The sequence below is a fragment of the Poecilia reticulata genome, chromosome 8 (assembly GCF_904066995.2).
Source record: "Poecilia reticulata chromosome 8, P_reticulata-male-v2, whole genome shotgun sequence".
NCBI classification, from domain to species: domain Eukaryota; kingdom Metazoa; phylum Chordata; class Actinopteri; order Cyprinodontiformes; family Poeciliidae; genus Poecilia; species Poecilia reticulata.
In genome coordinates this window covers 5145846-5158588 of record NC_088837.1, presented here as the reverse complement: position 1 = coordinate 5158588, position 12743 = coordinate 5145846, and the positions used below count along the sequence as shown (strand labels likewise).

At 39.5% G+C, this 12743-nt stretch overlaps 1 protein-coding gene across 3 annotated transcripts; it reads right to left on the bottom strand.

The window, feature by feature from the left end:
• Positions 1-574: 574 nt before the first annotated feature.
• On the bottom strand, positions 575-8961 carry si:ch211-106h11.1 (leucine rich repeat containing 8 VRAC subunit E). 3 transcript variants are annotated; one of them, XM_081609682.1, is made up of 7 exons: positions 8803-8961; positions 7404-7640; positions 6945-7322; positions 5428-5991; positions 4438-4688; positions 3486-3845; positions 575-3004 (listed from the first exon to the last, which is right to left on the bottom strand). In XM_081609682.1, exons 2-7 carry the CDS (start codon positions 7545-7547, stop codon positions 1888-1890), a joined length of 2814 nt encoding a protein of 937 aa, XP_081465808.1. In that variant the 5' UTR covers positions 7548-7640; positions 8803-8961; the 3' UTR covers positions 575-1887. The 3 variants fall into 3 exon arrangements, with proteins under 3 accessions (XP_081465808.1, XP_081465809.1, XP_081465810.1); XM_081609683.1 differs by lacking the exon at positions 8803-8961 and having other exon boundaries at positions 6945-7341; positions 7404-7491; XM_081609684.1 differs by lacking the exon at positions 8803-8961 and having other exon boundaries at positions 6945-7311; positions 7404-7481.
• Between the last annotated feature and the right edge of the window lie 3782 nt (positions 8962-12743).

Here is a 12743-nt window from a genome sequence, read left to right as displayed (position 1 = left end):
ATTATCTAATTTTAAAGTTCATAAATGTGATTTTTAAATGATACTTAAATTATGTATGTTGGTTAAAATTTAGGGAGGTTGTAACTTGCAATATAATACATGATTCTCAGGTAATATATATCCATCAATCTATATTTAAGCACTTAAGCATTTAGGACTACAGCATTCATAATAAAAATAATGTGAATAAAATATACAGACAAGTGGAAAACAAACATAGATTTTTTTTTCTTTCAAAGGGCAACTTCTATTCACATCACCACCAATGAAAGGTTTGTGGCTTTCTCAGTGTACCAAGCACATCTTGATTTATGTGAAGATGAATAACAGTTCTTATAATCACTTGCAAGGAGTAAGTAAAAAGTTTGTATATTTTTAAAATGCTTATATAATAGGAGAATCTATGTATTCAAATATATTGTATTTTGAAAGTTTTTTTATATCAAATGTTCCCTTCTATAGTCATCTATATTTGTACATTTACTAAAACAAACCAAAATACTAAATTCAGTTGTAGTGTGTGCACAATCTGTTATTGTTCCAGTTAAGCTATATGATGAAGTAACAAAAAGTATTCACAAAATAAAATTTATTCTTCTGAAACCAGAGAATGAAACAATTCTTTTGTTAATACAGACCTACATAATCACCAGTGTCATTGTTAGATCCATAGTTATACATCCTTTTGGCATCAGAGTCACCATAATTCTTTATGGTACTGATTCAGCAAAGTGTCAGGAACCCCAGAGATTTTCTTTACAGACAGTTGTGTAAGATTTCCTCCGTAAAAACGCTCATCAGTCGCTCCGCGCTCACCCTGAGGGAAAAATCTCCAACTCTGTCTACTTTCACTCTCCAGTTTTCTCCCCAGGAACAGTTTCTTCCTCATTCTGATGCTCAGTTTGAACTAGAGCAAGCCGTCTTCACCATGTCTAGTCGCCTGATTCACTATTTGTATTTGTATAAGTAATTAAGCAGGCATACCTAATGAAGTATACGAGTGTAAAAGTAAGCTGTTGCAATGCTTTTTACAATGACGTGTATGTGTTTTTTATGCTACTTAGCATTACCATGCTGATATACCAAACTGAGATGTTTCCTAATAAAAGTGACCAGTTGGTGTAAATATTTTTTGTGCACTGCTGATAATAAAGATATTTAAACAAATGCAAACTGACAGTGAGTTTAAATGATAAAAATACACATTGTGATAATTTTTTTATGTTTACAACTCACTTAGCTCCAGTTTTATCTCCTTGGTGCTGCTTTTAATCAACATAACATAAAACAATTTTATCCTAGGGTTAGCTTCAGAACTGACCAGTTTTAAATGCGTAATATGCATGTTTCTTATATGCATTAACCAATTTTAATGCATCATTCTAAGATTTGTTTTGCTCGTCAAAAATGTCAAATTAAGCTAAGTAGGTAATTAAATGTACAACAGCTCCTTTGCCTTCTCCCATTGCTAACTAGAAAAAAAATCAATCAAAGCCAAGATTGGTTTTCCTTATAGCTGTCAATCACCTTCCATATGGCGCTGCTCACCCTCTCCTTCCAGCTTCCCATTTTCTCTCTGCTAATTAGCATGGTCACCAATGACGACGGATAAACGGTTTTCCAGTAACGATAAGCTGTTTCTCCACATTTAGCAGCAGATACATAAAGTTGATTGACAGCGCTAAGACCCTCCTTCTGGCTCTGATTGGTTGCTTTTGGGACGGCAAAAAAATTGTGTTTTTTAGATTTAAAAAGAATGTAAAAAAAAAAAAAAAAAGTATATATCTTTCATAAAAGTTACATAGTGCAGCTTTAAAAATCAGTACACTAAGTTTAGTTAAAATGTTAAATTTTACTCAGGTGTCGGGTCACAGTTCTCTATAAACCTTATATCTGTGACTCTAGAGCTGAAGAGAAGCTCCACTGAGTGGGAGAGTATGGGAAAGTGTCCGACTCTGGCCTGGAGTGATCCTCAAAGTATCCCTCGTTGGTGGCGTAAGAACAGCTCAGGAAGTCCCTGATGTGTGGAGGCAAGGAGAGGAAGAGCCACCTCTCTACCAGCAGCCCACCTCCACAGAGCCCCAGACAGCAGCCCAGCTCCGAAGGCAGCTCTTCCAGACTATTGCTGCGCAAATCCAACTTGGACAGGTGACTCAACGCTGAAATTCCCCCGGGCAGTGAACCGATCGAGTTGCGAGACACGTTTAGGACGCGGAGCTCCAAACAGCTGAAGAGGTCAGAGGTTAAGCTCTCTAACCTGTTTCCACTCAGGTCTAGTTCTGTCAGCAGCGCCAACGCCTTGACCTGAGAGGGCAGCTCAGGTAACAGGTTGCCAGCCAGCAGCAGCCGACGAAGCCGGTGGAGCGTGAAGAGCGCCGGGGGCAAACTCTTCAACTGGTTGTTGGACAGATCCAAAAGCTCCAAGCCTCGAAGGACTCCGACGGTGGGCGGCAGCGCCAACACACGATTGTAGGCGAGTTTGAGGCAAGAGAGACGCTGCAGGTGGACCAGACCGAGCAGTTCCTCCAGGGTTCTCAAGTTGTTGTGCTGCAAGTCGAGCGTCCGGAGGTGAGTCAGCGCGAGCAGGGCCGAGGGTAGGCGGTCCAGCTGGCAGTCCTGCAGCCGGAGTTCTATCAGGTCCGCCATTCGCTTGAGTCCCGTCAGCACAAGCAGCCTCGCGCCTTCATTGTGTATCTCCAGCTTCACCAAGCTTCCCGCCACCTCGCACAGCTCTGACGGAACCCTCTGCAGCATCCCGTGGATCACCAGAACGCGGAGGTGGCGGAGCTGCCGCAGGCTCCCCAGAGCCCAGCCGTGACCAACACCGCCCTCGCTGCCCAAGCGACCGGAAAGGTGGAGCTCGTGCAGGTTGTGGAGGGAGAGGACCCAACTGGGGATCTGTGACGCCTGAGCGAAGGTGATGTGGAGAACCTCAAGGCGCTCCTGGAGGACCGCGAGCGCACCGGGATCCACAGCCGCGGGGCAGTGGTAAAGGTGGAGCTCCCTGTGTGTGTGTGTGTGTGGGGGGGGGATCAAAGCAAAAGAATATGAAAAGTATGGAAGATGATCACTGAAAAAAAACAACTCTAACTTTAATCTCAGAATTTTGAGTTTTTCTTGTCAGAATTCTGACTTTAATGTGAGAATTCTGTCAGAATTCAGAATTTATTTTCTCAAAATTCTGACTTTAATGTGAAAATTCTGTCAGAATTTTAAAAAATTTCTCAAAATTCTGACTTTAGTCTCAGAATTCTGACTTTTTTGTCAGAATTTTGACTTTAAAGTGAGTATTCTGTCTGAATTCTGATTTGTTTTCTCAGAATTCTGACTTTTTTTTTCTGTTATCTCAGAACTCAGAGAAAAATAAAATAATTCTGACGTTCTCAGAATTCTGAGAAAAAACTCTAAATTCTTTTTTTTTTCCACTGGCCCTAATCCTCTTCTGTAGGGTTAAGAACATGCGGCTGATTTCCTGTACATCTCACCTGAGTGAAGTCATGTTTGCCACCTGCGAAGTAAACCTGGCATCAGCGATGAGCTCCAGTTTGAGGGCGTGAAGCTGGCTGAGGGTGAACAGAGCCGGAGGGAGGCGAGGCAGGGCGACGAGCTGCAGGGAGCTGCAGCCCTCTGCGTCCACGCTGGTCAGAGCCTGGAGCTTCTCCTCTCCCCAGTGCCTCTCCAGGCTCTGCTCCAGCAGTCTGCTCTCGCTGACCGGCGACAGAAACACGGAGAGGCGCTGCACCAGCAGCGGGTCGTACTGCTCCAGCATGTGGATGAGGAAGGCCAGGTCATTGATCAGATCGGGAATGTCTTTCGGCGAGTGGAAGGAATATTTTCGAAGACAGCTAAGGAGAGGTAATGAAACAAGAAAAAAAAAATTCAAATGGAAAGAGAAATGTAAAATAGGACATAAGGTGATACACCTCTAAAAAAAACTACTAAGTGACACAGAAAAATGCTTCATTAAATAACATTAACATTCTGAGCATTCTTTAAAACACAGAAATGCACCAAAAGTGTCAAAGTCAGAGACTTCTTTGACACAACTGCATATTGTTTTATTAATATTTTAATTTTGTATATTCTTCTTTTTTTTGCTTCATTTAGTTTTATTTATTCTTGTGTAATTTTATAAAAACATACATAGAGGTATGTGACTATATGTTTTATATTCTTTTTGTAATGTGCAAAAGGTTACCTGTACTTCACTTTATAAAGAAAAGTAAAATAAAAATTTGATCACAAAAAAAACAGCTACACGAGATTATTTCTGCCTCTAGCTATGGCTAGTAACAATAATCAATTTTTTAAAAAACAACAATAAAACTTTTTAAAAACATCATTGAGCTAAAAGGCCAAACTGGATCTATGAGACACCAAGAACCTTCCTGAGGCTTAAACCTATGAAATGTCTGTCTGCTCGATGCGAGTCCTAACCTGCGAAAAATCCAGCTGAGGGTGTAAAAATTAAGAAGCGCATAAATGCCTAGAAGGATTAGGTAGGTCACAAGCAGCTTGCGCAGGAGGGACGAGAGCGAGTGGACGCATTCGAAGGTTTCGTAGCCCAGTAGCGCTCGCTCTGCAGGCTGACAGATGTGGCTGAAGGAGAGGGAGCCGAGGAACGGGACGGTGTAGCTCATGATCAGCGTTACCATCAGCAGCTTAAACATCGTCTGAGCCAAGTAAACCTGGAAAGACAAAACATAAAAACTTGTAAATGTAAATGTAAAATTGATAACATACGTCCTTATTGGTATGTTTGTTAAAGGTGCAGTATGTAACTTTTATTTTAAAAAAATAAAAGAATATATATATATATATATATATATATATATATATATATATATATATATATATATATATATATATATATATGTTTTTTGAATATTTGTTAAAACTTCCACCATGTAATGACATGATGATATGAGATAGTGTGTGAAAAGTTCAACTCCGCCCTGAGCTAAAATCTCTATCTGAAGAAATGCACAGCTCCCGACCAGAATCAACCAATCAGAGGCAGGAGGAGGGGCTTAGCTCTGTCCATCTGTCTCGTGAACACGCTGCTAAATGTGCTAATGGCAGAAAAACAACTTACCATTACGGGGAAACCTTTTAGCCCTTGTCATCGGTGGCCACTCTAACAAGCTTTAGCATTTACGGCAGCGATAGCGCTAAGACCCGCCTCCTGGCGCTGATTGGTTGTTTCTAGTTAGCACTGGGAGAAGGCAGAGGAGCTCGATTTTTCTGTCTCATACAATACTGTCACGACATGGTGAGAGTTTTAACAAAATTGTAAAAAAAAAAAAAAGACAACATAATTTCATAGATGTCACATACTGCAGTTTTAAAGCAACATACATGACTGGAAGGTTGCCAGAACTTACAAAGTTTTCCAAACAACAGACTACAGCTATGTAATTCCTGTACCTTATAAATGACAGTAGAGCTTTCGCAGTGAGAGCGAAACTTCCTGACTCTCTCAAACAGGGCCCTGGCCTGTTCTCCGTCACTTTTATCCAGACTCAATACCTGCCCTGGGCATTTGCTGTTCACTGAAGGCTCAGAAGAACACAAGTGCCCCTCAGAGCCGAGGGACACAGACGACATGGTGGAATTAGAGGAGAGGGTGGAAGGGCAAGGAGAAGGTGGGTAGGCTGACCGCTTCAAAAGCGGGCTGTCTGTGCCAGAGTCTATTCTCGAGTGCCCCGTACAGACCGGCGCCATCGAAAAGCAAGCTGCGGATGCGGCGACGCGGCGCGGCCGTCTCTCCAGATCTCGGATGTTTTCCTGGCGTGCAGCTTGGGACAGGGCTTGGGACGTCCAGGGGGACTCGCAGCATTTTGCTAAAATGGACAGTAATTGTTCAATGCGGGAAGAGGTGTGAGGGAAGTGCAGCCAGAAGGAGCCGCTGGCAACCAGCAGCAGAGACTGCAGCAGGGCCATGTAGGGGAAGAAGCGTGAACAGAAGGGTAAAGCTTCATGGTAGCACACCTAGATGGACAAAACATTTCCATTAGGTGAGGCAAATTAATGACTACAGCTATGACATATTAACCACAGTTTTAGAAAACTTGCTGCCAAATAATACTTTCCAGGTAATAACTATTTCTGGCCATTGCCTTCCTACGCAATTCTCATCTCCCTTCCGTACTCCTCCCGACTTTCTCTCATTGAAGTGGATTCCTAAGATAGAATTTCAATAGGGCCGATCAACGAACAGAAGGAGAGGCTGTAGGAAATCAATGATGTTATTGATTTTCTACGCTGTTTTAGAATTGTGATCTGTTTGTAGTCTTAGAAATGGCATTGGATGAAGTTAATGAAGCCGTTAAATTCATGTTGGCCATGCCTCCAAACACTGAAGTAACATTAACAGCCATCTTGTTTGGCTCAGCACTTCTCTCTATGCAGTGGAGGATGGTTGTTTGTAGCGCAGCCAATTTCCAGTAAGCTTCATAACGTGGAACTGGCACATTACTTTAGCTAAAAGTTAGCAATCGGGTAAAATTGACACTTCAACACAGTCCACACTTCCAGGAAGCAATCGTTTTGTCAACAGCCGAGAGGTCAGACCCTCTGGGTCAAAGCAAAGTGGAGAAAAAGGGGCTGGTTTTTACTGGACTAAGGTTTAAGGACCTATAAATGAGGATGGAGAAAGCGATGGATAATCAAAGTTTTTTCCAGATGTATGAATCACAGTCATGTTGTGCTACTTCAGTAGCACAAGTTGCTAACTGCTGGTTACAGGCATAAAGTAGGAATTTCAGGATGTTTAAGAAACTACATTAAGAGAGTCTTGTTACTTTAGGCAAACATAACTAAAGGTTTTGAGATTCTGTTTACGCAATTTCTATTGAATACAATTTAGACCACAATCATTTATGGGTTTTACTTCAACAGTTTATCCTTACAATCATATATAGCCCAAAGATAAATAACGATACCTGGCTAACATAAACATACTGCTGGTAGACCAGATGTGTGCGGCGTCCCTGTGCAGGTGACTGAAGATTTGGGCCGATGCTGTGAGGAACATGCAGAGGGGCTTCAGAAGACGCGAGGACTGCGCTGCTGCCAACTGGTGGATGGTGAACACCGCCACTTGTGTTGAAAGGCGGTTCAGAAGGAATGCACACCACCCTGTCCCTGGACAGCTGCACAGTACAAGCCAGGACGGACGTCATCAGCATCAGGACCACCAGGTAGTCCATGAAGACTTCCCACCAGGGCTTCAGCAGCTTCCACGTGTTCTGATGCGGATCCACCGGCGCCAGTTCCGACAGGGAGAACATGGTCCAGTCTGAAGGATGTCTGTGAGATACCTGTTGGTTCAACTAAACACTACTCAGCTATTTTTAGTTAAACTCTCACAGTCAGAGAACATCAACTTTGTTTTGTCCTACCTGGCTGAAAACGTGCTCCACAACTTTTCTGCTGTTCCTCCTCTGCCACTCTGCAGAGAGCTGAGGCCGGAGCGCTCCGGTTCTGTGGTGAAAAACAAACTCCTCCTGAGCTGGCCGACACGCCGGCTTTTCAAGTGTTGTCATAGAGACGGAGAATATGCTGCTGAGAATTCCAGTCCAGTGGTGGGACCTTATGGTCTGTTGAATGCTTTACCACAGCCTTGAACTCCTTTCAAACTACAGAGAGGAATACCATGAGGAGTTCTATGCCAATGCATTGTTAGAAATATGGTTTAAAAGTCTATTACTTGTTCACTCACCATCACCGAAAATAATGCAAAATATGCTTTTTGCTAATTTTATTTAACGTACAAAAACTGAGAAAAATATTACTTTCTAGCAACATAACTAACCCGGAGAAGTACGCTAAATGAGCACCTGAACAGTTAACTTTCTTAAAGAATAAACTGGATTACAGGCAGATTACTCATGTAAACTAGTTCAAGTCAAGCATTTAGAGAAATGATCATAAACTCTCTAAATCAGGGGTGGCCAAAGTCGGTCCTTGATATTTGAGGGCCGGCATCCTGCATGTTTTAGGTCTCTCCTTGTTGGTAGTAACAACCTTTTCAGCATGTCAATGTTCTTCTTAGGCCTCTAAGGAGCCATCATTTGAACCAGATGTGTTAAACCAGGGAGAGAACTAAAACATGCAGGATGCCGGCCCTCGAGGACCGACTTTGGACACCTCTGCTCTAAATGATCCCTATGACCTATGTCTGATGGATTCAGCGCCTTGTAACATATAAAACAATATTCTTTTCACATTTTGTCATATTAAAGCCACAAACTTTGCATTTTTGGGTATCTTTAAAGACTAATGCAAAGTAGTTCTTAATTGTAAAGTGGGACAATAATAATACATGTGTACAAGGAGTGTGACAAACATTTGTATTTACCCACTTTTACAGCCGAGTACCTTTAACAATATCTCAAGCTCATTCTTGGCATTTAATTTCACTTATAACGATATTTTTTCTATGTTACAAATGAAATGACCTGACAATGGAACAAGTACTTTATTTTATTTATTTATTTATTTATTTTTTACCAATTTTAAGAAACCAACTTGAAATTAGCTACTATATCTTTTCCTGAAAAGTTACTTATAAGGTTGTTTTTTTTCTTATTACAAGTCTACTAAGCTATTTGCACTAGAAACTAGACAAAAGCACTTCAAACTTAAGTATTGAAATTTAGCTAAGTTAGCAAAGTTTAAGCTAACTTAGCTTAGTTTACATAAATTAGCTTAAGTTTAGCTAATTTAGCTTAAACTTTGCTAACTTAGCTAAACTTCAATGCTTACGTTTTACACAAAGTGTTAAACATCATTACTGACCGTTCATGATAGGTCAGACTGCAGACGCTTTGAAAATGATACGTGTATCCGATTTAGTGCCACACATGGAAGTGGCACAGATGTATTTTGGAGAGTGAAAAGATTAGAATTGGGTCGTTCATACAAAGTTCAGAAATGTTGGATGTGGGAATTTTCCTGCTCTGTGAACCTAGCCTTTGACTGGTCAGAGCTGACAGACCAGCCACAGAAAATACTTCATTTTATTTTCTAAAAAAACAACAAAAAACTAATTAAACAATAAAAAACATGAGGCAAAGTTAAAACAAATTATATCCATATTTTTATATATTCAAGGGTCAAAACTGGCAGAAATTCAAATTCAAAAATATTTTATTGATTCCAATTTAAATTAAATAAAGAAGCTATTTTATTTTTTTCCCCCATATGTTCACTTTCACACTCTGCTTAATGATTTTGATTTGCGTTGTAAACAAAGTTCCCTCATTTTCCAACAGATGGTGCCAAAATCAAGGTTTAGACTCAAAAAGCTGCGTTTGAATCCACAGCTTTAATTCTGGCAACGCAACAGTTCCTGCAATGGCAGCTTTATCACAGATAGTGATAAATCTAAAACTGGCCTATTTCTCAGTTCATGTAACTATTAACATCTGTTTCTACTGAAGGATTACATCTTGTGCTTCATCAGATGCCATTTCCTTTTGTTTTTAGACCACTACGAATCTTTGGCAAAGATGCAAACTGACAATAAACCACAATGAGATCTACTCCACACAGCTGGCTGGTGTGTGTGTGTGTGCTCTGTGTATCTGTGTTGTGTGAACAAGTATGGAGATGTGTGTCTACGTGTGTGTCTACGTGTGTGTCTACGTGTGTGCTGTCGAGCGACGAGCACAGAGTTAGAAAACAAGAGGTGGGGAAGTTGCAACTGAACATGTATGTGAGTGAGAGTGGCATTCGCCAGTACCACAGAGGAAAATCTCAAAATAAAACATGCAAGTGTGACTGGCAGGGTTGACTGTTAAACACTGCAACATCTCAGTTGGACGCTGTATCAGCGACAGTACATCAGGCTCCTGATTCCTGAGCCTTTCTGTTTAGAAGAAAATAAGCAACAGAGGGCACTAGTTCTTAACTTGAGAACTGACAAAGGAACGAATACCGAGAGGAGTTCAACCAGGGTCAGGAAAACACTGCAATATTGTGCTTTGAGATTCTAGAAATGCTCCTTCGTTCATCGTTAAAATCCCTCAACAGTGTGTGGTTGTCAACATAAATTTAATTCTTATAAGGTCCATTTATTGAATCAAATATAGCTTTAATTATTTCAATCAATAAGCATTTTTGTTATTGTGTGAAGGCAAAATTTTCTACATCACTTAGTTCGTTTCTGTTGTTTTAATTTTTTGTTTCATTAATCAAATTAGCAACCCTCCCGTTTTAATCGAAGCCAGCAATTCGCTCAGACATACATAGCCAATCCAGCCACTTATAATATGTCTGCAGAAGCTTTAATATGAAATACAGCAGGTAATAAAAAATAATAATAAAAACGAATTTACTTACAAAGCCTAGCTGGCATATTAACTATCATTTCATTGCCCAGCCAGGCCAGAAACCGTCAACATCTGAACTCCTGTTCTTACTTCTATAAGTATGCAGAATATTTCTCTGGTATTTTTATACTAATTTAATGATGAATGATTTAGGTTGTTAAAATGAAAATGTCTTAGGAATGTGACCAGCATTTTGTTGAATTGATGCCACAAAGAAACAGAAAAATAAATCTGCAAGGTGCAATAAAGAAATGAGTGTATAGTACAAACTCAGAAACATAATTGCTATTTAATTATTTTATTAAGTGGAAAAAACTGACTTTGTTTTATAATATCGTTGTATTGCTATTTTAGTTTAACATTCTAAGAGGTGGTAGACTAACATTAATGTAACACAAAAAAGACTAAGAAAGCAAACAATTAAAATGTTCAAAAATATGTCCGAAGTCAACTTTTTATATATTACAAACCCAAACATCCAGTTTGTTTGGTTGTTGTATTAGTAAATTTAAAAAAATTTTTAACCAGAACTAACTACTGAAAGAGTTTCATGAGGTGTTGTCATGAACAATCACGATTTTGCACTGTGGTTACATGTTTCGACACCATCTTAGTTTAGCACGTGATCCTGCTAAGATATTATAAATGCGACAAAAAAACATGTGTAGAATTGTTTTTAAGTTACAAGTCTAAAACAAATTATTTGTTGTTTTTATTTTTGAGAGAAAAGTCATTGATAAAAAAAATTGCTCATTATGTCTGCTCGACTACTTTGCCCTGTAGCTACATGTTCCATTTTAGCCTAGCATATTAGCATGCTAACATTTTGTTGAAATAATAGTAGAAAAGCATAAAAACATCAAAGTAAATGTACAAAATAAAGGTCAACTTCATATTAAAAGTCTAAAAGATAATGTTGTGTTGTATTATTAACTCAAAAGGATCAGATAAATGGGTTTTTAAAATACATTTTAGTGATCTTTCAGGAGTTTGCCTTCTAGTTACAATCAGACGAATATTAGGAGATCCTAATTTATATCTTTATAACACGTATTTTTAACTTACACCCTTATTAGCAGGTTACATCACCTATTGCTTCCTTAAATATGATTATTAGTATTGTGTGATGTTTGATTGAGCAACAGACTGTCCGGTTGGGTTGTTTGCGTTTGAGCTGCTTTGTTGCTGGGAAAACAAACAAGAAAACTTTTTTCCGTTGTGTCATTTGTTTCAGAGAAACATGGCCACAAAATTAGACGGCAGAGCTTTGGTGTGGCAGGATGAACATTAGAAGCGGACCATATCCTACCAACACCCTCTGTTTTTTTTTTAAAGTTCTGCTGCAAAAGAGCTTGCGGCTTGACACCTTTTCATTTGCAATCTTATGCCTAAACAGTGATGCACTCGCACATCCACACGACCCATGGGCAGATATGCTTTGGGCGGGGCCGTGTTATGTGACAGGATTCACACAAGTCCACATCATGAGAAAATATCGGCAACTTGTTGCAGACCTCTCACATCACGCGAAAAGCTTGAAGTAGAAGAAAACAGTTAATAACTTTTGCCAGTCTGAGTTTTCAAATATTTGAGATTACTTCCAATAATTTCCCAATTATGAGCTCAATAATGTTCATCTTTTCTCATTATATTTAACATTTAAAACATGCCAAGCAGATTTTTGGCAGTTATCTCAGCATCCATTGTGGATTCTGTTTTTTAGATGGGCTCTCTTATTTTGATCATTACTTTTATTATATTCTGATTTCTTAGTATCAGAATATACTAAGAAATCAGTATAAAACGATACATTTCCTGTATTGTTTTATCATTTATTGTCACAAAATTCTTATCGTGATGCAAATTTTAATTTATTGCTGTGGATAGTCTTGAGCCATACGTCTATGGTGTGTGAATGTGTTTTTTGTTACAGAACATCAGTGTACTTGGGTAGTTATGGCCTATTGGTTGGTTTTGGAAACCACGTCAACTGACTTCCAATCAAAATTGGGGTTTGGATCTGGAATATGGTCAATTAAAGTCAGTGTCTTATCAGAATTTTATCAAAAGCCCGTTGTTTGAAGTAGGCATGCGCTGATTGGAGCTTTTATGGCCAATCGATGATTCCCTATCATCGATCAAAGCATAACATGTCGGTTCGGATTTCTGCCAACACTGACTTTTTTGTCTGAAATGTTGATAAATGTAGCAAAAAAGTCGCCGAAATGGCAATAGTTCATTTTTAGGCCTTTGCTGAGGTAGTTAAGGGATAAGATTGGCTTCACATGTAAGTATCAACCAATCACAAATCTCCTGAAATTACAAAAACCAGGGGCGATTTATCGGTGCACTAGTAGTTTGAGGCTTTAAACTCTCTAGAACTGTTTTAATCTAAATTCTTCATAC